Here is a 26,145-nt window from a genome sequence, read left to right as displayed (position 1 = left end):
AGACCATGAAATCCTTGCCTCAGCCTCCCCGGGGTGGGGGTGTAGTGTGGCGTTGGGGGGGGGGGGGGGGGGGGGGGGGCTATACTTTGACGAATCATGTCCTCTTCATTTTTCTTCACAGCTCTCAAGTCAGTCGGTTGGACACCAGGCAGTTCTCTTAAGATTCCTTTGAAACGTGGTGATTCAAAAGTGAGGCAGAATTCCAGGGCTATATGGGGAATTACATATACCGCACTCTCACTCCCCCGGACATTATTATGGATCTAGGACGAGGGAATAAGGAGGCTGTGTGAAAAGGACTTTGATTCAGTCCCTCTTGCAAACGCCCCCCCCATCTCACTCACACCCAGAGTGGAAGACCTTAATATGAGCTATATACAACTAATGAGTTATTTTTCCAGGCTATAGAAGAACTACAAGTAAAGCAGAGTACAAGAGAGAGAGAGAGAGAGAGGGAGGGGGGGGATTGATGGCTGAACTTGGTGAACTTTTAGCCTCTCTGTCTGAATTGATGTTTTGTCTTTCTCCCGGTTTTCTCTCTCTTGTCAGTCAGCACCGCTCCCCAGCTCAAACCGGTGAGTACAGCAGATGTGAGTATGACAGGAGACACACACACACACACACACACGCGCACACACACACACACACACACACACACACACCCGGGAGGGAGGGAGGCAAACATCTGCACAGCGACAGCGTGGGGTCCATGAAAAGTGAAAACAGAGGCCACTATAAGAGCAATGCATGCTCCTTCTGAGGTTTCCAGAAAGGTGATGTAACTACCGAATTGACGTTATTCAGAACTTCTGATGGGTTGGTTTCAGAATTTTATTCTCGGGACTTTTGCACCTCCAAATGGCCTGAATTTCCGGCATTTATTTTTCTGACGTCAGAAGGAGCGTGTCTCGACCATTACTTTGTAAGAGTAGTCTCCACAACAGTCTTGCTGTTTGCTATTATTTTTTTGTACACGAATGCCCTACTTGATCATACTACTGCGTCACACAAAAGTATACAAAATTGATTATATTGATATATATTTATATTTTTGGAAAGTAACAGGACATAATGTGTTTTCCACCCGACAGACAATATGGAGTCTTGTCCTAAAAGTGGTAACACAATAAATACAAAATGAATACCAGTAGTCCGATTAACCATCCTATATTCTATAATTATATTTTTTGCTATTATTGAAAGTGTGTTTTTTTTTTTAATCAATTATTGTTTATACAAATCGAATACCGGTAGTTCAATCAATGATCCGTTTCACCCCTGAATACCTACGCTTTTATTAACAGTTTTTATTTTTATCTTTTATATTACACATCACCAAACAGACCCATCCCCACCAGTGGTTCTCAAACGTTTTATGGATCAGGGTGAAAATCTCAAAAGCGTTCGCGTTGACAGCGACGAAGATCTGTGTAAAAATAAAAGAGTTAAAGTTATCTCGAGGAATAAAAGACATAGGGCTCCATTTTCGTCACCGCTAAACCCCTTATCCCTAAACTTCTTTGCCTTTTTTTTACTATTTTTATCTTTTACTCCTCCAGGTAACTAACTTTAACTCAATAGTTTTCCTATACCTACTATGCAGATCGCTTAAAAACCCATTTTGGGCGAGAACACCTTTTGGTGTTAGCTTATGTTATGCTTTAGCTATTGAAAAATAGCAGATCTACAAGCTCATAGTGCGCCACCTAGTGGCTACGAGCTTGTACTGTAGGTCTGCTATTTATTTATTTTTAATCGAAGAACGACTGACCTAGAAACATAGCTTTTTCAGAAAACTGTCAGGATGTAGAGGACATTTTTAGAATCTGATCTCAGGTCAAAATGGATTAACATGGCCCATGTTAATTCCCACAGGTTGAGAATCGCTTGCTATACACAGTCGCACACAGTTCACTCCAAAAATAATCCTTTCAATGCTTCAAAGCCATCCTTCCCTCCCGACGTCTCAACGCCACCGTTTGTCTCTGTGGTTCTCCCTCTCCCTCCCTCTCTCTCTGTCTCTCTATCTCTCTCTCCCTCTCTCTCTCTCTCTCTCCCTCTCTCTCTCTCTCCCCCCCCCCCCCCCAGGTGGGGAAGATCTCCAAGAACAAGAAGAAGAAGCTGAAGAAGAAGCAGAAGCGCCAGGCGGAGCTGCTGGAGAGACGCATGCTGGAGATCGAGGCGCTGGAGCGCGAGGCGGAGCAGAAAGCGGCCAATCCGGACGCAGCCCAGGAGGACGGGGACGGGGGGGAGGAGGCCGAGGAGGGGGGAGGAGGTAACCGCTGCACACACCGCCTGTCTGTCTGTCTGTCTGTCTGTCTGTCTGTCTGTCTGTCTGTCTGTCTGTCTGTCTGTCTGTCTGTCTGTCTGTCTGTCTGTCTGTCTGTCTGTCTGTCTGTCTGTCTGTCTGTCTGTCTGTCTGTCTGTCTGTCTGTCTGTCTGTCTGTCTGTCTGTCTGTCTGTCTGTCTGTCTGTCTGTCTGTCTGTCTGTCTGTCTGTCTGTCTGTCTGTCTGTCTGTCTGTCTGTCTGTCTGTCTGTCTGTCTGTCTGTCTGTCTGTCTGTCTGTCTGTCTGTCTGTCTGTCTGTCTGTCTGTCTGTCTGTCTGTCTGTCTGTCTGTCTGTCTGTCTGTCTGTCTGTCTGTCTGTCTGTCTGTCTGTCTGTCTGTCTGTCTGTCTGTCTGTCTGTCTGTCTGTCTGTCTGTCTGTCTGTCTGTCTGTCTGTCTGTCTGTCTGTCTGTCTGTCTGTCTGTCTGTCTGTCTGTCTGTCTGTCTGTCTGTCTGTCTGTCTGTCTGTCTGTCTGTCTGTCTGTCTGTCTGTCTGTCTGTCTGTCTGTCTGTCTGTCTGTCTGTCTGTCTGTCTGTCTGTCTGTCTGTCTGTCTGTCTGTCTGTCTGTCTGTCTGTCTGTCTGTCTGTCTGTCTGTCTGTCTGTCTGTCTGTCTGTCTGTCTGTCTGTCTGTCTGTCTGTCTGTCTGTCTGTCTGTCTGTCTGTCTGTCTGTCTGTCTGTCTGTCTGTCTGTCTGTCTGTCTGTCTGTCTGTCTGTCTGTCTGTCTGTCTGTCTGTCTGTCTGTCTGTCTGTCTGTCTGTCTGTCTGTCTGTCTGTCTGTCTGTCTGTCTGTCTGTCTGTCTGTCTGTCTGTCTGTCTGTCTGTCTGTCTGTCTGTCTGTCTGTCTGTCTGTCTGTCTGTCTGTCTGTCTGTCTGTCTGTCTGTCTGTCTGTCTGTCTGTCTGTCTGTCTGTCTGTCTGTCTGTCTGTCTGTCTGTCTGTCTGTCTGTCTGTCTGTCTGTCTGTCTGTCTGTCTGTCTGTCTGTCTGTCTGTCTGTCTGTCTGTCTGTCTGTCTGTCTGTCTGTCTGTCTGTCTGTCTGTCTGTCTGTCTGTCTGTCTGTCTGTCTGTCTGTCTGTCTGTCTGTCTGTCTGTCTGTCTGTCTGTCTGTCTGTCTGTCTGTCTGTCTGTCTGTCTGTCTGTCTGTCTGTCTGTCTGTCTGTCTGTCTGTCTGTCTGTCTGTCGCCATTGTTACGTTAGTCGGCCTCCCATCGCCGTGTTTCCAGATAATCGCAGATATGTTGAAAGAAGGATCTGGTTGTTTTGTCCCTTCTGCACACCGTTTTGAATGAAATAGGCCTATTTTGGGGAGGTATGCTGAACAGCAGTGCATAAGACGGGTATATAAAGGCAGAAAAGTGGGCAGGTACACGTGATGACTGAGTGAGCACACTCGGGGACGTCACCCCAATTTGGGATTGAACTTGGCCATGACAGAGTTGACTGTCATTTTCATTTACAAAATGAAAATTACAGTCACATTATTTCATTAATAAATTACCTCAATTACCCCCTCCCCCCACACACACACACACACACACACATTATTAACCCATTTCGACCTGGGAATGATTCTGCAAATGTCTTCTAAATCCTGACTGTTTTCTTGAAAAAGCTATGTTTTTCAGTCGTTCTCAAACACTTTCATGTCACTTTTCACGATTCTTCAAAAATAGCAGACCTACAAGCTCGTAGCGCGCCACTCGGTGGCGCGCTATGAGCTTGTAGATCTGCTATTTTTCGACAGCCAAAGCATAACATAATGCTAACACCAAAAGGGGTCCCCGCCCCCAAAATGGGTTAATGGCAGTCATGACAGTGAATCATCAACTAATCATCCACATCCGTGTAGGAGGCGGTGCGGACGGCACCGCGGCCCGCTCGGCGCACCACAACACGGAGTCTTCATCGTCCTCCTCCTCCTCTTCCCCGCCGCTGGCCCCTCCCGCCAACGCCAAGACCAACGCGGCGGCCCAGACGCCCGGTGGCGCCGCTCCTCCGCTGGCGCGGCCGCCCGGGCCCACCATGGCGCTGGGCGAGAGCGACGAGGACGACGAGGACGACGACGAGGAGGACGGAGAAGGGGAGGACGAGGAGGAAGAGGAGGAGGAGGAGGAAGAGGAGGAGGAGGAGGAGGAGAGGCAGAGGCCCACCAGGCTGACCAATCACACGTGTGAGTGAAAGCTGCGTTGCCGTGTCCGCTTATAGAGCGCAGAGTCCTCCGATTGGTGGTTTTCAACCGGTGGTCCTTGAGGGCGTTCCAGGTGGTCCCCCCCCCCGGCTAAATGATGGAGAGTTGATAACCAAATGGACCCTTATCGATCTTTAACTCTTGAGAGTGTAAAATGAAAACCAAATGGACCCTTATCGATCTTTAACTCTTGAGAGTGTAAAATGAAAACCAAATGGACCCTTACGGCTCCATTTGGTTTCATTTTACGCTCTCAAGAGTTAAATAATTTAAATTACTTACGTTGATTTACAAGTCTACAGAATTAGCGTGTTTGCCTGTTATCTCTCCTAATGTCACCAACGTCAAGACAGCATGGAATCTTTCACAAAATCCTATCCAACGACAACAACAAAAAACACACTGTCACGCTGGATTACCAGCCAAGGTGCCTGAACCGGTAAACCAGGCCAACAACAAAATATTATAAGTCTTCCATGGGTCAAATGATGGTCCGTGGATCAAATGCGGAATAAATAATGGACCTTGATTGAAAACCACGGTTGAAAACCACTGTCCTAGATAACAGAGGCACTACGCTGTCTCTATGCATTTGATGTGTTTACCTTTCTGTAACTCGCTCTGGATGAAGAATGTCTGCTAAATGCCTAAATTGTAATTGTAGATTGCGCTGCACTACGAGCTTGTGCATCTGCTGTTTTTGGAAAATATTTGAAAAGTTTCAAAAATCTTCTCTTCTGGGGGGTCCCTGGCACAAAACATTATCACATGGGGGTCCGTGACCAAATAAATTATGCATTTGGGGGGTCCTTGACTTGAAATAGTTTGGATTGGGAGTTATGACCAGATTATAAATAATCTAGTTTATCCAATCTGGCCGACGCTCCTTGGTGTATTTATTTTGTAATGATTGTAAACCCATTGAATTAAAGGCCTGGTACATTTTTCGAACATGCAGTGCCTTGAGTGGCTGGATTTACTGTAGTACGTCAGTGCAAGGGCTGTGATGTCAGGTTGGACTGCATGTGTACTCGACTACTCGTTCTGTCAGAAACTAGAAAGGAGGTTTTATGAAGCAGAGCTTCTGACAGGCTGTCAGAAGAGTGTGTGTGTGTGTGTGTGTGTGTGTGTGTGTGTGTGTGTGTGTGTGTGTGTGTGTGTGTGTGTGTGTGTGTGTGTGTCAGTTGCCAGACAGGTGGGTGTTTCTCTTTGTTGGACTGATTTAAAACCAAACACCCTCATAAGTGTTAAATGGCTCTATTATGATACTATAGAGCAGAGTTTTAATGCCTGACAACAATGGTATGCTAACTCTCTTCTCTTCTCTTCTCTGTGTGTGTGCGTGTGCATGTGCGCGTGTGCATGTGTGTGTGACTGCGTGCGTTTGTGTGTCATGTCGGTTAGCAGCGGCTCTCTCTCAGGAGCAGCGCGACACACCTACTCCAGCCGACCAGCAGGGGGAGCCAGAGGAGGACAACGGCGAGGACGAGGATCTCACCCCCACCGCTGCAAACCCGCCCTTCTGCCCCCCCGCCAGCGCAGAACAACAAGACGGAGGAGGAGGAGGAGGAGAGGGCAACGGAGACGCAACGCAACCAGGCGTAGAAGAAGAAGATGGACGGGAGGAGAAAGAGAAAGACACACAGGTGCACCACCCGTCACAGTTATTACATAATCCCCCCGTGTCGCAATTATTTGAGATTAACAGAGCGCTAAAGTCCTGGCGTCACTCGCTCGTCCCCTGGTTCATGGACGTTTTTCTCTATGGAGAATAGCATGGGCTCATCTTTAAATCGTTTGCGGTCCAAAAATAAACAAACTGTCTCGGAGAAATTGTTCGGGGAGGTTGTCTCTGTATCGTTTTACGACCGTCAGTCAGTCATATGTCATGTAGTCTGTTTGTAGCGAAAATGTAAATTATTCAGCTGCAGTAACAATATAGCGTTTTCTCTCAGTCAGTTGATTCTTCATATCCATATGAGTGAAACGGCCAGGAGGATTTGTTTATTTTTCAAACACAGTTCTTATTATGAGACGATCTAAAATCCACCTATGGGGATTACAATGCAAATAAAATAGTACATGAACCAGTGGGCTTAGCGCCATCTACCGATAATGACGTCAGACTTCGGTGCTTTTGCAAATATTTTCAAGCCTCTACTTTCAAATCTTACAAGCAGAAATTCAAATCATGAATCTTGATTAAATAACATACGTTTATATGTATTTTGATTTGATTTTTTTGGTCGACAAAGTATGCCTTGTGCACCTTTTTGTTTACGAGACCTAAACGCCAAGTTGGAAAATGCCATTTTATTTCGTCATAATGTGCCAGTGTTCAACGACAGAAACGCCATTAAGTCGTTGATCGAAATAATTTGAGCGGCGACAATTAATGGTGGAGTCATGAGCACCCTGACCGTGACGTCCCTTCCTTCACCCAGGAGGAGGAAGAGGAGGAGAAGGAGAAGGGAGACAAGGAGAAGGAGGAGAAGGAGGAGAAAGATGAGAAAGAGACCGTGGAGCCAAAGAACCAGAGCAAAAAGCAGGAGGAGCAGGAGGAGGAGGAGGAGGAGTCAAAGACTCAGGAGGACGAGGAGGAAGACGAAGACGAAGAAGACGAGGAAGAGGAGGAAGAGGACGACGACGACGACGACACGACGGCGGAGCCGCTGACGGAGTCGGTGAGCTCGCCCGTCAAGCTGTTCAACAACAACAACAACTACACCGTCAAGACCAACGGACACATCCTCTCCGGGAGCCAACTGCTGCCCCCCGGCCTCGCACCGCCCGGCTCCACGAGGTCAGTACAGTACAGGCTCATACATAGTCTGGATTTACGGTGGTTAGGTGACCACCGAACTACAACATGACGTCACGAGCCGCGGTGAAGAGCAAACCACCACCACCGCTCCAGCCCTCTGTTTTTACTCACCACCGCTCAATTTTATTTCAGCTCCGGTGGTCAGCTCACCACCGGAGCGGTGGTCACCTCACCACCGAAAATCCAGACTATGAATAGGCCTTACCACGTAAACCCTCTGTTCCCTGGTCCCCAAACACAGGGTCCACGGGACCCAGTTGTCGGTCACGGACACATTTATATGGGTCCCTTTATTTTTGGTCTCAGTAATTTCATGAAGAAATCAAACTGAAAATCTAAGAATTGGAAATTAGAAAACAAACGTTCAAGAAAGTACTGAAAATAGCAGATCTACAAGCTCGCAACGCATCGCTTCGCGGCGAGCGATCTGAGTGATCTAGTAAGAGAGTGGCGACACGCTTTGAACTCGCCGCAAAGCAGGTTCCTATGGGCTATAGTTCCAAACATTGGAACTATAGCCCATTGAGATAGAATGAGCACTTCCGCATTCCATTGTTACAATGGTTGGTTAATATTTGTTTATTTACTAGGGCCAGGACTTTAACGTGTTAACTACGATTAATTAATGGTTGTTCTATCTTTTTTCGCCTCAAACCCCCCCCTCTTCCAGCCCCATCCCCGTGCCACTGCTCTGCCCCCTGGTGGAGTCGGAGCTGAGCTACACGGACCGTGACAGCTCGCTCAGCTGCGGCTACGAGCTGTTCAACGGCGAGCTGGCCAGCTCTCCGCCCATGACCAACGGCTCCAACACCGAGCGGCTCCACCGCCGCGGCAACATGACGCGCCTGCCCGACCTGCCCCTGGACCCGGAGCCGGGAAACCCCTTGCCCCTCGGCATGGCGGAGATAACGGCCAACAACGGCACCCCTCTGGCTGACCGCAGTCGCACCGTGTCCTCCTCCAGCACGGGAGACACGCCCAAAGGGGACAAAGGTGACACTCTTTGATTTATAACCCAATTACAACCCCAAGCCTTTTAGATTTTAGATATTAGATAACGTGTTCATGGCGAGTCACGTGATACGTTATGAGCTTGAGATATGCTATCTGTGACAAATCTTTGAATATTATATTTTTTTGAAAGTGACATTTAACTGAAATCTTTGTTTGTGGGGTCCCTGGAACAACTTACATTGAGATGAGGAGTACGCGGCCAAATACATCTAATTATTATTATTAAGGTTCACGGCCAGCAGCTGAGCTGTGATGTCGAATGTTGAAATGTAAAGAACAGAATGTTAAACCAGCTGTGAAAACATAACAGTGTGCTCTGATAGTGCCACTGCCAAACCCACTTTAATTGTAAAACAAAGAAGCCTGTTGATGGCAGTTTTCAGAAGGCGGCTTATCCATATCCTGTTCCAGTTGATATTGCCGTATATGTTTGTTTTGCGTTTGGCTCAGCAGCAGGTTTCACATAAACACCTTCATGTGTTATCAGTTGAAATCTGATGTTGAGCCAGACAAAATAGGAAAGCAAGATCCGCCATCTTCGGTTTACTTTCAGATTTTTAGTCTCACAGAGCCTATATTGGAGCATCATTATGAAAGTTCCTGGTTTGTGTTCAGTATGTCTTAATTATTTAAGACGCTGTCCTCTGCTCTCTTCAGCCAAGGCCAGGGCAGCGGACCTCCTGGTGAACCCACTTGACCCCCGCAATGCTGATACAATCCGAGTCAAGATCGCCGACCTGGGCAACGCCTGCTGGGTGGTGAGACACACAATTCCTGTTAACTATGGAGGAAGAGAGAGAGAGAGAGAGAGAGAGAGAGAGAGAGAGAGCGATAGAGAGCCTGCCTACCAAACACCTGTTGATCATGTTGTTTTGACAGATGCCTTTTAATAGTCTACTTCATCTCCTCTCCTGCTCTCCACAGCACAAGCACTTTACGGAGGACATCCAGACAAGACAGTATCGTTCCATTGAGGTGCTGATAGGAGCCGGGTACAGCACCCCCGCAGACATATGGAGCACTGCATGCATGGTGAGAGAGGAGCCAATACAGACACCCACTACATCATGCACACACATACGATGCTTTGCATCAGGTTTATTACAGTTTAAAGTAACCTAGCAAAACATTTTTGTTTTTAAAACACTTTGTCTGCCACCTGGTGGTGGCAGAAGGTAGTTAAACCCTGACGAATATGTTTGTACGTTTGTAAAATAATTCATATTGCAAGTGGGGCCCCAAATATTTCTCAAAACACAAAGATTGTATCTATACAATGACATTCATTCATTCACATGATTAACTAGTCATAAAAAGTAAGTATGCTCTGAAAATGCTCGTTGCCCATGGCTGCCTTTTCTCTGCAAAGTGCTAGTAGTACAAAGTAGTAAGTAAGTAAGTAAGGTAGTAAAGTAGAAATATATCCGGGTCTTAAAGGGTTAAGTGGTGATCCAGAAAAGGTTGAGTTTTTTATTTTATTTGTAAGTGGGAACTGGCAAAGAGGCAGAAATAAAATTACACTTAAATGCTACTTCATACATGACAAGTTACAGAACAGACATACAGTACGTGTAAAAAGTAGGCTACCTATAAAATAACAGTAAGGCGTGATGGACTGACGTCCATATATCTTTGAACTTTGGCCAGGTTGCTAGGCAACGCAAAATCGACAAACTCCATAAATTATAGAAAACAAATAATAGTAGTAGTGTAGAGCTTGTAGATGTGCTGTTCTCACTAGTAGGAAAGCACTGCTCTAGATGACTTTGTCCTGTCTATCCTAGGCGTTTGAGCTGGCCACCGGCGACTACCTTTTTGAGCCTCATTCTGGAGAGGACTACTCCCGTGATGAGGGTACGTGTTTTACAATCACTCTATAGCAATTATCACTATCACAATATAGTTACTTAACACTTATTTTAACTAAGGAATATCACTTACCCTACCTTTAACCACAATTATTTGGTTACCTTTGTACAGTTGAAATGGGTAAATTATCTCTCAGAATTCTGTGTGCACTGTAAAGGTCCCCACACACACCGAGCGCGTTTTTCGGATTTCTAGCGGCGTTTCTCCATCGGGTTTTCCGAAAAACGCGTCCAGTGTGCAACCACCTTTACTCTCAGAGACACATCAAGCTGTGTTGTTGTAGTAATACTGATGTTTACCATTTAATGTTCATACAATGTGATACAAAACCAAAGTTAGCATTGTATGATTGTAGTACTGTGTGTTTTTGACTGATTGATAGTATCATTTGTGCCATTGAATTTATATTAATTTGAACACTTTTGTTAATGATGATAACTTGCTGGCTTACTTGACAATGAGCCATTGGTTCCAAATTACTGGTTAAATGAGCATAGTGTACATTAGCCTTCCCTCACCCCACATCCCCCTATCCACTCACTGTCTAAATTAATAAGGCAACCACACCAAGCATGAAAACCACAACTAGAACTATATCATTTTAAAATGTGGTTCTTAAAGAGAAACAATAGGAACTTCTTTCGAGATCAAATCAGTGGCACTTATTTTTGTGTCTTTGTTGTTTGAGCTATGCCTTAAAGATGGAGTGCCCCAGTTTTTGTATTTTTCCAGTTTTTCATGTGTCTATGAGGTGACAGTACTTCATTAGACACACTTTGTATTTAGGGGTTTTTCCTGGAGGCTGAACCCTTGACAGTCAAACGGGCCAATGAAAAAATCACGGCACTCCATCTTTAACAGAATCCCTTGACAGAATGTGAATACAACTTCAAGCTTGTAGGCTGGCTAGTTTTGCAATTATTCAGAAGATAATTAATAATAGTTCTTAAGTGACTAAAACAAGGAGTAGACAATACTTATGCAATATCACCACATTACACTATCCAACACCCCCTAAACGATATCTAGGCTCATATATCACAATATTGATAATAGGCCTATATGGATATTTTGCCCAGCCCTGGTGCTGTTAAAGTTATAGCCATACTGTACATGCTTGGTGTGGACAGCTCTTAACAACTATCCTGTCATCTTACTCAGTGAAATAACTCAAATAACCATTCCATTCCTCATCCTCACTTAATAGAAGCTCTCTGTTTCTCTCAGGGCTCTCTCCTGTTCTCACATCCTCTGACATTTGACCTCACATTACTTTTGCACACCTTTGTTCACACTTCATTAGTCCCATGTCACTCCAATGTGATAAACTGACATCACTTCTGACATAGCATGTTGAAGCTTACGATGACAGACGTGCAATTTATTTTCTCCCCCTCTCATTGGCACTGGAGTCGGTGATCTAGTAAAGCCTGAGTTACAGCTAGTTGTACACAGGTGTGACACATTGAACTAAAGTTAATTTGTTCACAACTTTTAATTCAAATTAAAAAACAAGCTTGAAAGAGGATCTTCTACCTTCAATGTTTTTCATACTACAGCATCACACGCTGTAGTATGATCAAGAAGGACATTAATTTGTGAAAACCCCAAAGGTTAGAATGTGGAGATAAGACGTTTCTGCCTGACAGCAACGAATTGTGAACATGCCATTTTAATTTTGTGACACCGATGCGCAACTTAGTCGTGGCTTAACAGTACACGATAATGTCCTGTGCGTTCATTTAACTCAGAGAATGTAACACACTCAGTACAGAGTTAACAAGTTAACGTAACATTGAGGATATTACTGTGCAGATGCCAGTTTGAATTACATGTGCCTCAGTTGTGCTCCTTTGCGTTTCACATCAACACCTAACACTGACTCTGTCCCCTTAACTCTGTGCCATGTCTGTGACTCTGTCTCTCTCTTTCTTTTCCCCCTCCCTTTTCCTTCCTGTCCTGTTGTGATGTTCTCTCCTTTCCCTGTCCTCCTTATCCTTCCCCTCCATCCACCTCTTTCCCCATTTGTTCTCTTATCCTTCCGCTTCCCTCCAACTCTCCCACTTTTCTTTAACTCCCTCCTCCTTGTCCTCCTTGCAATTCTGTCTATTTGTTTTGCCTGTTTTTCGTCCTTCACCCCCAACCCCCCTTGCCTGCCCTCTCTCCTCCGTAGACCACATAGCCCACATCATAGAACTTCTGGGCTGTATACCGAGGCACTTTGCGCTCTCCGGAAAATATTCCCGGGAGTTCTTCAACCGAAGAGGTAGCGCTGGCCGGAGTGCGGGTGGGACTGCGATGCATACAGCAGCAAGCCTGGAGGGACAGACAGACAGACACTGACAAACACTGACAGACTGACACAACATAAACATACGTTATGTGTAAGGACGTGAAAGCTGATGCCAGATTTTTGGGTCAGATGCCTATCGTGATTTTGAGAGACCCATGTTTTAAATACAAGCATACAAGTACATATCAAATTTTTGAAAGATTTTAAAAGATTATAAAATGTCTGCATAATGGCCATATCGGTCGGGGTCAGGCGGAAATTCACGAAACAATTCGGCCTCTTTTCAGAATCGGTCCCGCATCTCCGGCTATGATTCTTTTTGATAATAATAATAATGCATTTAATGTATCGCATTACGCACTTTACATTTTTGCAAACCTCAAAGTGCTAGAGCGTTTAAAAACATGGCATGAAACAGCAAAGGCAACCAAACAATTGCTAGGCTAAAGGAGCAAATTAAAATCTAGGTCAAATCAGGGGCATAGAGAAAAAAAAAGAAAAAGAATAATGGCACGTCTGTCTGTCTGTCTGTCTGTCTGTAAGCCCAGAAGAGCGCAGTGTGCACGCCAGTCTCACACTGCAGCCGGCGTGCCTGTGCGTACGTACCTGTGCTATGTGTGCATGCTGTAATGCTGCTGTCCCGTGCCTGTTCTCTTGATGTTGTGTGTGTGACTGTGTGTGTGTGTGTGTGTGTGGGGTGTGGTGGCGCTGATCAGACCACATCGCTCTGATCATGGAGCTCCTTGGGAAGGTCCCGCGCAAAGTGGTCGGCGTCGGGAAGTACAGTCGAGAGTTTTTCTCCAAGAAAGGTAACGGGACACTGGTGATCTAGACTAGAGCATTTAGCGGACACGTTAATCCAGGGTGACTTCAGAACAGGCAGTGTAAACGACAAACGACACGGGAGAACGCTGTAGTGGCTCAACCAAACTAGGATACCAGGTAAACAATGAACTTAGAAGCTGAGAACAAAGGTGATTTTGGCCCCATTATTTGGGGTACTCTCTTTGTGGATTAATCTGTTATATGGAGATCTATATACTGTATGAGCTCTGCATTGCATCACGTTGTGATCTTGTAGATCAGCTATTTTCGGTGTACGTGTAGTACATACATACAGCCAAACCATCATTAAGCTACACTATGTAGGATTTTTGCAGTAGATTCAGCTTGCTGATGCAGAAACTCAGCACTATAGACACCGGCGCACAACTAAGTAGAAATCCGCCCTAAGTTCTTGAGGTGTGTGTGTGTCCCACATGGTAACCCACATGGTTACTCCTGGTAAGTTCATGCATCTGAGATCTAAAAATGCTGTTCACACCAAGCACTATATCTATATCGTTCTCATTGTCTGTGTTATAGCTTCGGGGCTTATGCCTAAACTTCTTTGCCTTTTTTTTTTACTATGTTGAAGTAGTAGTAGTTAAAATAGCTACAAATCTACAAGCTCACAACGTGTCAATGTAGATCGTCTAGTTGAACTATTCGAAAATGTTTTTCAAAACAGTACAAAAAAATGACTAAGAAGTTTAGGGATAAGGGGTTTTAGCATGGACAAAAATAGAGGCTGTGGTGTGGACGCTTACAGTAGATACATTTTTAAAGGGTAAGACCACTTTTTTTGAGGTTTGGGTTGTGTAGTTACTTTGCCATGATGCAACTCCAAATGTGGACAAGAAATAAAAAATGACTGCTCCAGTGATTAGAAATTGACAATTCAAAATATCCTCCTCATTGACTTACATTGTAGCTAAAACAGCTCTCAAAGTCACTCTTTTAGTACGTAAACAAACACAAACAATGTTGATTCAGACAATATATAGAGCATCACCAAAACTCATGTAGTTTTATTTTTTCATAAAAATGTTAGATTCCTGTTGATTTTACTATTTGAAAATCTGGATCCGGATCCACGGATCCAGTCCGGGTTTTCTTCCCAATAAAATGGACAAATCAACAGGATACTGGAGCAGTATTTTTTATTTCTTGTCCACATTTGGAGTTGCATCATGGCAAAGTAACTACACAACCCAAACCTAAAAAAAAGTGGTCTTACCCTTTAAATCATAATAGTTATATTGCTTGGTGCAAATGGCTCTTTCTCCCTGTCTGTCACGTAGTCTCTCTCCACTCTGCCTGCTCTCTCTCTCTCTCTCTCTCTCTCTCTCTCTCTCTCTCTCTCTCTCTCTCTGTGTCTCTCTCTCTCTCTCTCTCTCTGTTCATAATATGTTCTCCGTAGTATGTCATGAGAATACATGTTGAATGGCACTAAATATTCTTCCTTTGATGTTATCTCATTTGCAGATATGAACTCGGCACTTGATGTCTCAATGCCTGCCTTTTATGTATCTTTTATTGATTGACTCGTTGTGTCTGTCTGCCTGTCTGTCTGTCTGTCTGCCGAGGGACGTGTCCTGCTGTCCAGGGATCTCTCTCGTCCACCAATTTCTTTCACGATTGTGAAAGTCCAACATCTTAACCACTAGACCAAAGGGATATCCCTATGGACTGGGGGAGATATTAGACTTTTTTGAGGCCATCAGGCTGAGGCTGTGAGCCACTTTGCTACACTCCCCCCCCCCCCCCCCCCCCTTTTGACCTCCTCCCACGGGGAAACCCGATCCGGGCCACGGCACCATTGTAACGCCCGGGATTCGAACTCGGGTCTCCCGTGTGAAAGTCCAACATCTTAACCACTTAAAAGAGATATCCCTCTGGACTGGGGGAGATATTACACTGTTTGAGGCCATCAAGCTGAGGCTGTGAGGCACTCTGTCTGCTACACTATAATGGAAGGCATTGTTCTCACGTTAAAACAAACAAAAAACCCTACCTAACGATAGGTTTCAGAGTGAGCAGAAAAAATGGTACCAGATTATCATGACCATTAGTGAGGACCAATTATATGAAGATAGGTTGAAAATGGGTTAAAGGACGACTTTAGTTTCTTTCAACCTGAACCAAGGTTCATGTTTTAGGGTGTTATTAGAGAAAGTATAAGATTGAGTGTTCATTTTTATTTATTTACTGCTTTCTTTCGTTGTAGTGCTTTTCGTGGTTTTTTGACAGGGGCAAGTAGCTAAATATGTATTTTTTAATTTCTTTACAAAATTTTACAGTGATTTCTTTATTATTATTTACTATAGTCCTAGACCCCAGGAAATTCGTGCATGCGGGCAACAAGAGCTTTTCTCCACACTACGTGTCTGCACATGAGACCGCAGCGCGATCCCTACTGATCCAAACAAGAACACCATGCAGCATCAATAGTTCGTTCCTTGTCTGAAACTGCCTTTAGGCCTTCATTTACAAAACAATAAATAAACGTAAAAAGCTGAAATATGGAGAAACAAAGTCCCTGCCCAGCAGCAACATTATGACACATAGATCAGACCATGGGAACCGTGCAGTCAAGTCATGTGCTCCGCTTTCTAAATTAACTTATAACAGTCACAACACTGCAGACTTGTAATCACACAGACAAGGAGGAATTGCAATAATTTATGCTCCTTACAAAAATAGCCTGGGTGCATTCCATTTTATTTCTGTCTGGATGATCGTGATTCAGCACATTGGCCCAGGCAGTCATCATCGCTTCCTTTAATATATGACCCATATAATGGCTTACTTTCCTTATTGTTGTGCTGTCCAGTCACTGTGGAGTAGACAGGAGGAACCGGATCTGAGCTGGCTGCATACTTGTATGCCAAAACAGTGGTCAGGACCCATTCTTGGGTCGTGGACGATTTTATTTTAAAGATATTTGGGGGTTGCAAGTTAGAATTGAATCATCATCATCATCATCATAATTTACAAATTCTGACATTTATTTCAAAACAATTTCTTAAAAAAAGAAAGAAATTCCATAAAGAAAAGTGAAAATAGCAGATCTGTAAGTTTGTGATTGTTGCTCCTATTGTGACGTGTCGTAAGCTTGTTGATCAGCTATTGTCACTAGTTTGGGTTTTTCTTTTTGGCCTCAAGCTAAAACGTTTGGGAAACAATGCAAAAGATGCTACACTGGCCATGAGCTGCCTGTGTGCTGCTAGGGCTGTCCCAACCAAATTCGGGAGTTGAATATCATTTAAAGCTGTGTTAAGTGGTCAGACGAGTCAGATGAGATTTTCAAGCAGGCCCTGATCCAGAAAAGGTTTGAGAACCCTGCCCTTTGCTACTCTGTCCATCTACCTCTGCTGCATGTGTTGCCTACTATATTCCAGCTGCTGAGGTCTCCTGTCCCCCGGCCATGTCCCCGGCGTTGTGTGGCTAACTGTTGTCCGTGTCGTCCTCGTCCCCTCCTGCAGGCGAGTTGCGGCACATCACCAAGCTGAAGCCCTGGTCACTGTTCGACGTGCTGGTGGAGAAGTACGGCTGGTCGCCCGAGGACGCCGGCAACTTCACACACTTCCTGCTGCCCATGCTGGAGATGGTGCCGGAGAAGAGGGCCTCGGCCGGAGAATGCCTCAACCACGCCTGGCTCAGCTCATAGCCGCCCACCCAGATCACACCCTCCTCCCCACCAACACAACAACAGCAACAACAACAAAACAACTAGCGTTATAGATCAACACCCCCCTCTGGTGGAGGCCTCTGGAACGACCAGAAAAGAGAGGAGAGGCAGGAGAGAGGATGGGGAGAAAAAGGAGATGGATATGAACGAGGGAGAGGATTGAGTCTTATTGGTAGAGCCCTATCTCTCTCTAACACACACACACACACACACACCAAGCTCACTTGGGTTTGTAGATTGGATAATATATTCTGATATATTTCCCTGATTGGTCAACCTAGACCTTTCCAGTCTCTCTCTCTACACGTCCCTCTCGTTCCTCCTCTCCCCACCTGGATGAAGCCCGACCTCGCAGACGAGCAGCGGATTGCACTGCTGAACAGTTTACACCCCCCCCCCCCCCCCCCCGAATAATGTCCCCCAAAAGACACGTTGGAAGCCTTGCCTACCCCGTTACGTCTCCCCTCATGGAGCTGCATGCCCTGCCGCCCACAGAGACGCAGAGGACAGCCAGTCCTCCAGGGGGCGCCATGCCGCCGCCGCCGCAGCTGCTGCTGCTGCTGCTGCCACCGAAAGACAGGTAGACACAAAGCACCGGGGACAGACGAGAACGAAAGAAAAGAAAAAAAGAAAAGAAAAGAAAAGATAAATATAAAACTGAAACCAAGCCGGACAGCTTTGTCTATTTAAGAGTTTCTCTGTTTTGCGAGACAGCAATTCTAAAAAGAAAAGGAACAAAAACAAATAAACAAGCATGGAGAAACGGATTGATCGGCATGAACGGATTCACGAGATGAACAACGGACGATGGTTTTGTTTGTATTTTCTCTGTGTTCATCTTCTCCGGACTTTTATTTTATTTGTATTTGTATTTTTTTAAATGTAACAACATCGGTGCCCCGTCCTGAGGTTGGTCTCTTCAACTCCCTGTTTCTTCTTCCCGAAGCCCCATTCCTCATTTATACGTGCGCGGGTGCCGCACACTGAAAATAATCAATCTACAAGCTGCAGCTTGGAAATCGCTTATTTTCAGCTTAATTCATTCTTTGTCGCAAGACGGGTGTGGATCACCATTCATGACCAATTTTCAAGCGATAAACGAAATGCGTCACACGTCGGGCGGCAAAATGTGAATTGGTCACTTGCCATCTTGCCTGGCCCCCCTCCTTCTCCAAAACAGGAACAATCCTTCCTTTGAGTCCCTTTACGGCACGTTATCCATGTCCCAGCCCCCCTCCCCCTTTTCCTACAGGGGAAAAACACCTGCTGGAAGCCCTGAGCGTCTCCAGAAAAGGAGAATGTTCAGAATGGTAGGTTGCACTTGTCTTCGTTGGTGTCCTTCAGGGATTTGAAACCTTTGTACATAAAAAAGAAAAACTCAACGCAGATACACAGGCGACCAATGGAAAGAGGACTTTAAAAAAAACAAACACACACAAAAGCATCATTCCGGTTTAAAACGGCGAGGCCTCGGTCGCTGGCATCAGGACCTGACCTCCTCCATACAACAAGTGTGGGATGTGTGTTTTTTCTTCTTCTTTTGAATAAACTGCGCCACGCTGTGGCTGAACGGGAGAATTGCAACCCCTGCACACCGCCGCTGCTCACAGTGCCAACGCATCCAAGACGTTTCACTTAAATTATAATATCTGTCCACTTTAGTCTCCATCAACAACAACAACACAAACAATCAATACAAAACTAAAACTATAAAACTTTCATCTTCATCACAATTAGTCCAGTTGCCTATTTTTCGCAATAAATGAAAAGAGAAAAAAAGATGAGTATAAGTAAATGGTGAGATATTTTTTAAAAACTATTTAATTCATTTAAAGAAATGAGAGGATTAAAAACTAAAGGAAAAAAAAAAGAAAAACAACTTTTCTCTGGTTGTTGTGACCGTGAACCGAATCTCGTCTTATATTGAGGTGATTGTGTTTATCTGTTAGAGATGTTTTTATTTCTTTTGTAATTATTATTATTATATTATTATTATAATTATAATTATTATCACTATTCTTCTTCTTGGGATTAGTTCTTTTTTACACAGTTGAGCCCCTTCCCCCTCCATGAACAGTGCTGCTCTGTCTCGTGATGCTGGCGGAAAACCATCAAACAGTTTTGCAATAAAGATTACGTGACAATTATTTTCCCCCCTCTTTTTCTTCTTTTTTGCAGCAGATCTCTCTCTCTCTCTCTCTCTCTCTCTCTCTCTCTCTCTGTCTGTCTCTCTCAGCCATATGCTGACTGTTCTTCCCAATGACATCGACACAATCGCATCTCTTGTCTGTGTTTTTCATTGACAGATTTAATAAAAGTCTTAAAGTAAAATGGATTCTGCGGCCTGTATGTGGTATTTGACTAAATGAATGACTTGGACCAGTGATTCTCAGCCATTTTAATCTCAAGGACCCCCAGTTCGATGTACACTAGGCCACTGGCACCCATTTCATAAGCCTTAACGGTCATTAGTTCCGTTTGTAGTTCTGCTTTTGATCTCCCCCCTGGTGATTCATTTTAATGTCCGGTGGAGTTTTATTCCTGCTTCTGGTCAGACTGAACTAAATTAATGCATTTCCTTTCGGGAAATGTAGGCTGTTTGATAATATCACATTTGTATCACATAACAAATGAATTCAACTATGGGAAAAGAGTTCACAATAAACTTTTTCCTTTCCGACATGCAGGGAGAAAGGCCTTCAGGCTTGGCCCCTATTGTTTTTCTATCGCTTTTTCTTCCGCCACTTTTGCAGTTCTGGCAGTTCTGTGCAGTCGCTTTCCACAAAGTTCCGCAATATGGTAGAGGTCATGGGAAACGGTCATTCGTCAAAGGACCTCTGACCTTTAGATATCCCAATTACATGATTGTATAAATGATATGATCCACTCTATCCATTCCCGACGTCAAAAGAAGTGACGTCAAAGATTGGATACCGATAACCCCTTTAAATCTAGCCTCGGAAAGTTTTTATTTCCAGGGAGAAAAAAAAAGTCCACTTCAATTCGGCATAGAGTAGCGCAAATGTTGATCAATCTCTGCTGATTTCTCGATTTCTGATCGTCTGCACCTTTGTTAAATTGACGTATACACACACTCACACACACACACACACACACACACACTCCTCTCTGTCGCTCTAATTAATTAGTGACAGTCTCATGTCACGCAGCTGCATCTAGATTCTCCCGGTGGATCCTGCCCGGAGCTGCCTATATGCCATAGAAAGCATAGGTGGACCCCGGGCTACTTTAAATCAAACTAATAATGACATTGATGAAGTTGTTGTAGACAAAGGAGAAAATACAATTGAAAACACAGTTGACACAGGCAACATGTCTCATTTAGTCTAGAAAGCCTTTATTTTCACTGTCATTGGCCGACAACCTATACCTCCAACCCTAACCACAAGCACGGGAGCAGCGCATGTCCGACCGTTGTTTCCGCATGTCGGTCCGTTGGTGTGTCTAATCTCCGTGTGAATCCACATTGAAACACGTGCAAGGCAATCCCATATTTGGAGCCATATGACCATATATGGACGCCATGTTTCAGGATGTGCATGTGGCCGTCATGCTGTCACACGATGTAATCTGTTGTCATCATGACAACAGGGTGGGTATAAGGTATATGGTTTTACAGGTCACAACCGACGTTGGTCATAACATACTGCAGTATTGTAAAATATTTTTTTTATTTCCTCAAGACTCTCTCTAAAAGGATAACCAATAGCAGTGCATTGAGCTGACCAGCACACCATGTCGCATGATAAGAGAGGTTTCCCCGTCTATGGGCCCCCTCAGCCAGGTGTGTCCATGCCCCCTCAGCCAGGTGTGTCCATGCCCCCTCAGCCTGGTGTCTCCATTACCACTCAGCCAAATGTCCCCTACTACTACATGCCCAACTACTACTTGCCCCCTCAGCAAGGCTCCTCCATGCCACCTCCATACAGCCAAGGGGCCAACCCAGCAGCAGCTTATGAACAACCAGGCTGCAAACAGGGATCACCTCCATCCTACAACATTTTCAGTCCCTACTCTGACTTTGAGGACAAGAGTATCCGAAGGGCTTTCATCAGGAAGGTGTTCTCAATCCTCACCTTGCAGCTGCTGGTCACATTCTCCTCTGTTGCTGCCTTTACCTTCTGGGATGATGCCAAGTACTTTGTGATGAAGAACCCGTGGATGCTATACACGTCCCTTGCCCTGTACATTGTCACCGTCATTGCACTCTCCTGCTGCGGAGACTTCCGCCGCAAACACCCCTGGAACCTGGTTGCATTGTCTGTCCTCACCCTGAGCCTGTCCTTCATGGTGGGATTGATTGCCAGCTCCTACGACACAGAAATCGTCATCATGGCTGTCAGCATCACCGCTGTAGTCTGCTTCTCTGTGGTCCTCTTCTCCCTACAGACAAAGTATGACTTCACTTCGTGGCAGGGAGTCCTCTTTGTTTGCACCATGGTCCTGCTGGTCGTTGGCATTCTCTGCATCTTCATTCCCAACCAGATCCTGCACGTTGTCTACGCCGCAATGGGAGCCCTTATCTTCACCTGCTATTTGGCTGTGGACACCCAGATGCTCCTGGGCAACAAGAAGCTGTCTCTGAGTCCAGAAGAGTATGTCTTCGCCGCCCTCAACCTCTACCTTGACATCACTCAGATATTCCTCTTCATCCTCAGACTTTTTGGGTTGGGATATGATAACTAACCTTGACTGTGGAGAAACAAGGGCATAAGCGCCTAATTTGGAAGGCGAGAGTGTGATGTCTTGGGATAATGTCACACCTCTCTACTGTATAGACCGATTCACAGAGGGTTTCCTGGGTGCGGCCATTACTGAGGTGTACCATTAAGTGCAGCAGCACTGATTAGCTACACCCATGGTCTACAGAGCACCTGCTCCATGTATTACACCTCAGTAATGGCCGCACCCAGGGCACCCCTCTGTGAATCGGTCTATATGAACAGAATTTGAATTAGCCTGGTTAACTACTCCCCCCTGAAATCACATTTCCATTCATCTGTGCCGAGAGAGTCTGGACCCTGCTAATGCACGGTTGGCTGCGGAATACAGCGTTAACAGACAACCCCTTCAGCCAATCAAAAAAGTGACGTCGTCTCCAGTATCCAACTGTATGGCCTCTTATGGCCGTCTTATCACTGCTTGCAGATATATTTGTCTTTGAAATTCAGTGGAGTTAAAGTATAAATGTATAAAAATAGTCAAGCAAAGTAGGCTACAGATACTCAAAAATACTTAGTAATGTAACTATGTAAGTAAATGTAGGCTACTTACTGTCCATCACTGGGCATATATGGCATATATGGGCATATTGGTGACATCAGGGATCTCCAAATATGGGCACTCATACAACGATGGCTTGGATGCAAGGCACCAACCTGCACGTCGGGATGGTTTTTAGCAGTGAGATTGTTGAATCACATGAGGCACAGGTAAGAGTTGTTATAAACCAAAGAAAGAAAGAAATCAGAATCATCTTCATTGTCACATCTCAGTTTTACAATTAAGTAAGAGAGAGGGGGGGGGGGTCAAGGCAGGGAAGAAGAAAGTTTCAGTGCTTTTTCCACAAAAAAGTACAAGTAAAAGGTTTTAGATATTTGAAGATTGTTTCACAAAAGCACACTTTTGTTCTCCTAGCTCTTTCAACAACAGAACACTCGTAGGGATCTTATTTACAGGGTTTGCAGATATTTACAGCTAGTTTCACAAACGGTGCAACTAAAGATACTGCTTTGGTATCGTATGCTGGTTATCATCTTCGCAGCTTTGAATAACTCAAGTTCAACGGCTTGTGCGGCTAACCCTTTCGTTTGAAAGGCCAACCTTTCCTTGTTCTCAATCACATCCACATTCCATTATCAGTCACATGACAGCACACTGGTATTCTAGTCTGGTTGGATTATCCTGCACAGGCTTTAGTTAGACTATTGGTCCGACTGTCATTGGCCGACAACCTATACCTCCAACCCTAACCACAAGCACGGGAGCAGCGCATGTCCGACCGTTGTTTCCGCATGTCGGTCCGTTGGTGTGTCTAATCTCCGTGTGAATCCACATTGAAACACGTGCAAGGCAATCCCATATTTGGAGCCATATGACCATATATGGACGCCATGTTTCAGGATGTGCATGTGGCCGTCATGCACATCATGACAACAGGGTGGGTATAAGGTATATGGTTTTACAGGTCACAACCTACGTTGGTCATATCATAACATACAGCAGTATTGTAAAATATTTGTTTTATTTCCTCAAGACTCTAAAAGGATAACCAATAGCAGTGCATTGAGCTGACCAGCACACCATGTCGCATGATAAGAGAGGTTTCCCCGTCAATGGGCCCCCTCAGCCAGGTGTGTCCATGCCCCCTCAGCCTGGTGTGTCCATGCCCCCTCAGCCAGGTGTGTCCATGCCCCCTCAGCCTGGTGTCTCCATTACCACTCAGCCAAATGTCCCCTACTACTACATGCCCCCTCAGCAAGGCTCCTCCATGCCACCTCCATACAGCCAAGGGGCCAACCCAGCAGCAGCTTATGAACAACCAGGCTGCAAACAGGGATCACCTCCATCCTACAACATTTTCAGTCCCTACTCTGACTTTGAGGACAAGAGTATCCGAAGGGCTTTCATCAGGAAGGTGTTCTCAATCCTCACCTTGCAGCTGCTGGTCACATTCTCCTCTGTTGCTGCCTTTACCTTCTGGGATGATGCCAAGTACTTTGTGATGAAGAACCCGTTGATGCTATACTACACGTCCCTTGCCCTGTACATTGTCACCGTCATTGCACTCTCCTGCTGCGGAGACTTCCGACGTAAACACCCCTGGAACCTGGTTGCATTGTCTGTCCTCACCCTGAGCCTGTCCTTCATGGTGGTGGTGGGAATGGGATTGATTGCCAACGACACAGAAATCGTCATCATGGCTGTCAGCATCACCGCTGTAGTCTGCTTCTCTGTGGTCCTCTTCTCCCTACAGACAAAGTATGACTTCACTTCGTGACAGGGAGTCCTCTTTGTTTGCACCATGGTCCTGCTGGTCGTTGGCATTCTCTGCATCTTTATTCCCAACCAGATCCTGCACGTTGTCTACGCTGCAATGGGAGCCCTTATCTTCACCTGCTGGCTGGCTGTGGACACCCAGATGCTCCTGGGCAACAAGAAGCTGTCTCTGAGTCCAGAAGAGTATGTCTTCGCCGCCCTCAACCTCTACCTTGACATCACTCAGATATTCCTCTTCATCCTCAGACTTTTTGGGTTGGGATATGATAACTAACCTTGACTGTGGAGAAACAAGGGCATAAGCGCCTAATTTGGAAGGCGAGAGTGTGATGTCTTGGGATAATGTCACACCTCTCTACTGTATAGACCGATTCACAGAGGGTTTCCTGGGTGCGGCCATTACTGAGGTGTACCATTAAGTGCAGCAGCACTGATTAGCTACACCTGGTCTACAGAGCACCTGCTCCATGTATTACACCTCAGTAATGGCCGCACCCAGGGCACCCCTCTGTGAATCGGTCTATATGAACAGAATTTGAATTAGCCTGGTTAACTACTCCCCCCTGAAATCACATTTCCATTCATCTGTGCCGAGAGAGTCTGGACCCTGCTAATGCACGGTTGGCTGCGGAATACAGCGTTAACAGACAACCCCTTCAGCCAATCAAAAAAGTGACGTCGTCTCCAGTATCCAACTGTATGGCCTCTTATGGCCGTCTTATCACTGCTTGCAGATATATTTGTCTTTGAAATTCAGTGGAGTTAAAGTATAAAAGTATAAAAATAGTCAAGCAAAGTAGGCTACAGATACTCAAAAATACTTAGTAATGTAACTATGTAAGTAAATGTAGGCTACTTACTGTCCATCACTGTTGGTGGGGTCTCTAAACACAAGACTCGTCAGACATAACCCGTCACCTGCTCATATATGGGCTGGCATACTGGTGACATCAGGGATCTCCAAATATGGGCACTCATACAACGATGGCTTGGATGCAAGGCACCAACCTGCATATCGGGATGGTTTTTAGCAGTGAGATTGTTGAATCACATGAGGCACAGGTAAGAGTTGTAATATAAACCAAAGAAAGAAAGAAATCAGGATCATCTTCATTGTCACATCTCAGTTTTACAATTAAGTAAGAGAGGGGGGGGGGGTCAAGGCAGGGAAGAAGAAAGTTTCATTGCTTTTTCCACAAAAAAGTACAAGTAAAAGGTTTTAGATATTTGAAGATTGTTTCACAAAAGCACACTTTTGTTCTCCTAGCTTTTTCAACAACAGAACACTCGTAGGGATCTTATTTACAGGGTTTGCAGATATTTACAGCTAGTTTCACAAACGGTGCAACTAAAGATACTGCTTTGGTATCGTATGCTGGTTATCATCTTCGCAGCTTTGAATAACTCAAGTTCAACGGCTTGTGCGGCTAACCCCTTCGTTTTAAAGGCCAACCTTTCCTTGTTCTCAATCACATCCACATTCCATTATCAGTCACATGACAGCACACTGGTATTCTAGTCTGGTTGGATTATCCTGCACAGGCTTTAGTTTAGACTATTGGTCGGACTGTCATTGGCCGACAACCTATACCTCCAACCCTAACCACAAGCACGGGAGCAGCGCATGTCCGACCGTTGTTTCCGCATGTCGGTCCGTTGGTGTGTCTAATCTCCGTGTGAATCCCCATTGAAACACGTGCAAGGCAATCCCATATTTGGAGCCATATGACCATATATGGACGCCATGTTTCAGGATGTGCATGTGGCCGTCATGCTGTCACACGATGTCGTCTGTTGTCATCATGACAACAGGGTGGGAATAAGGTATATGGTTTTACAGGTCACAACCGACGTTGGTCATATCATAACATACAGCAGTATTGTAAAATATTTGTTTTATTTCCTCAAGACTCTAAAAGGATAACCAATAGCAGTGCATTGAGCTGACCAGCACACCATGTCGCATGATAAGAGAGGTTTCCCCGTCTATGGGCCCCCTCAGCCAGGTGTGTCCATGCCCCCTCAGCCTGGTGTGTCCATGCCCCCTCAGCCTGGTGTCTCCGTTACCACTCAGCCAAATGTCCCCTACTATACTAC

General features: G+C 45.2%; 2 protein-coding genes and 1 pseudogene across 4 annotated transcripts in view; all 3 read left to right on the top strand.

Annotated features, from left to right (window-relative positions):
- Positions 1-19,363, top strand: part of LOC308313770 (SRSF protein kinase 2-like) — a 93,028-nt gene extending 73,665 nt beyond the window's left edge. For both annotated transcript variants that reach the window (XM_080761071.1, XM_080761072.1), the window contains 11 exons: positions 550-590; positions 2,089-2,275; positions 4,177-4,497; positions 5,920-6,161; positions 6,960-7,318; positions 8,010-8,332; positions 9,011-9,111; positions 9,278-9,385; positions 10,138-10,207; positions 13,232-13,324; positions 16,823-19,363. In XM_080761071.1, coding sequence (XP_080617197.1) covers positions 550-590; positions 2,089-2,275; positions 4,177-4,497; positions 5,920-6,161; positions 6,960-7,318; positions 8,010-8,332; positions 9,011-9,111; positions 9,278-9,385; positions 10,138-10,207; positions 13,232-13,324; positions 16,823-17,007 — 2,030 coding nt within the window. In that variant the 3' untranslated portion in view covers positions 17,008-19,363. The remainder of the gene's footprint in view (positions 1-549; positions 591-2,088; positions 2,276-4,176; positions 4,498-5,919; positions 6,162-6,959; positions 7,319-8,009; positions 8,333-9,010; positions 9,112-9,277; positions 9,386-10,137; positions 10,208-13,231; positions 13,325-16,822) is intronic.
- Positions 19,364-20,784: 1,421 nt separating this feature from the next.
- On the top strand, positions 20,785-21,735 carry LOC308314425 (protein lifeguard 1-like; the record flags this gene model as incomplete). The annotated part of the gene is made up of 1 exon (XM_080762056.1): positions 20,785-21,735. The coding sequence occupies one exon, from the start codon at positions 20,785-20,787 to the stop codon at positions 21,733-21,735; it is 951 nt and encodes a 316-aa protein (XP_080618182.1).
- A 1,618-nt stretch (positions 21,736-23,353) lies between these two features.
- LOC308314424 (protein lifeguard 1-like) lies at positions 23,354-24,322 on the top strand (annotated as a pseudogene). The gene has a single exon. The product of its transcript is annotated as a protein lifeguard 1-like (transcript).
- Positions 24,323-26,145: the final 1,823 nt, after the last annotated feature.

The sequence above is a fragment of the Protomyctophum bolini genome (genome assembly GCF_963924005.1).
Source record: "Protomyctophum bolini genome assembly, chromosome: 4".
Classification (NCBI taxonomy): Eukaryota; Metazoa; Chordata; class Actinopteri; order Myctophiformes; family Myctophidae; genus Protomyctophum; species Protomyctophum bolini.
This window is presented reverse-complemented; position numbering and strand designations above follow the sequence as displayed.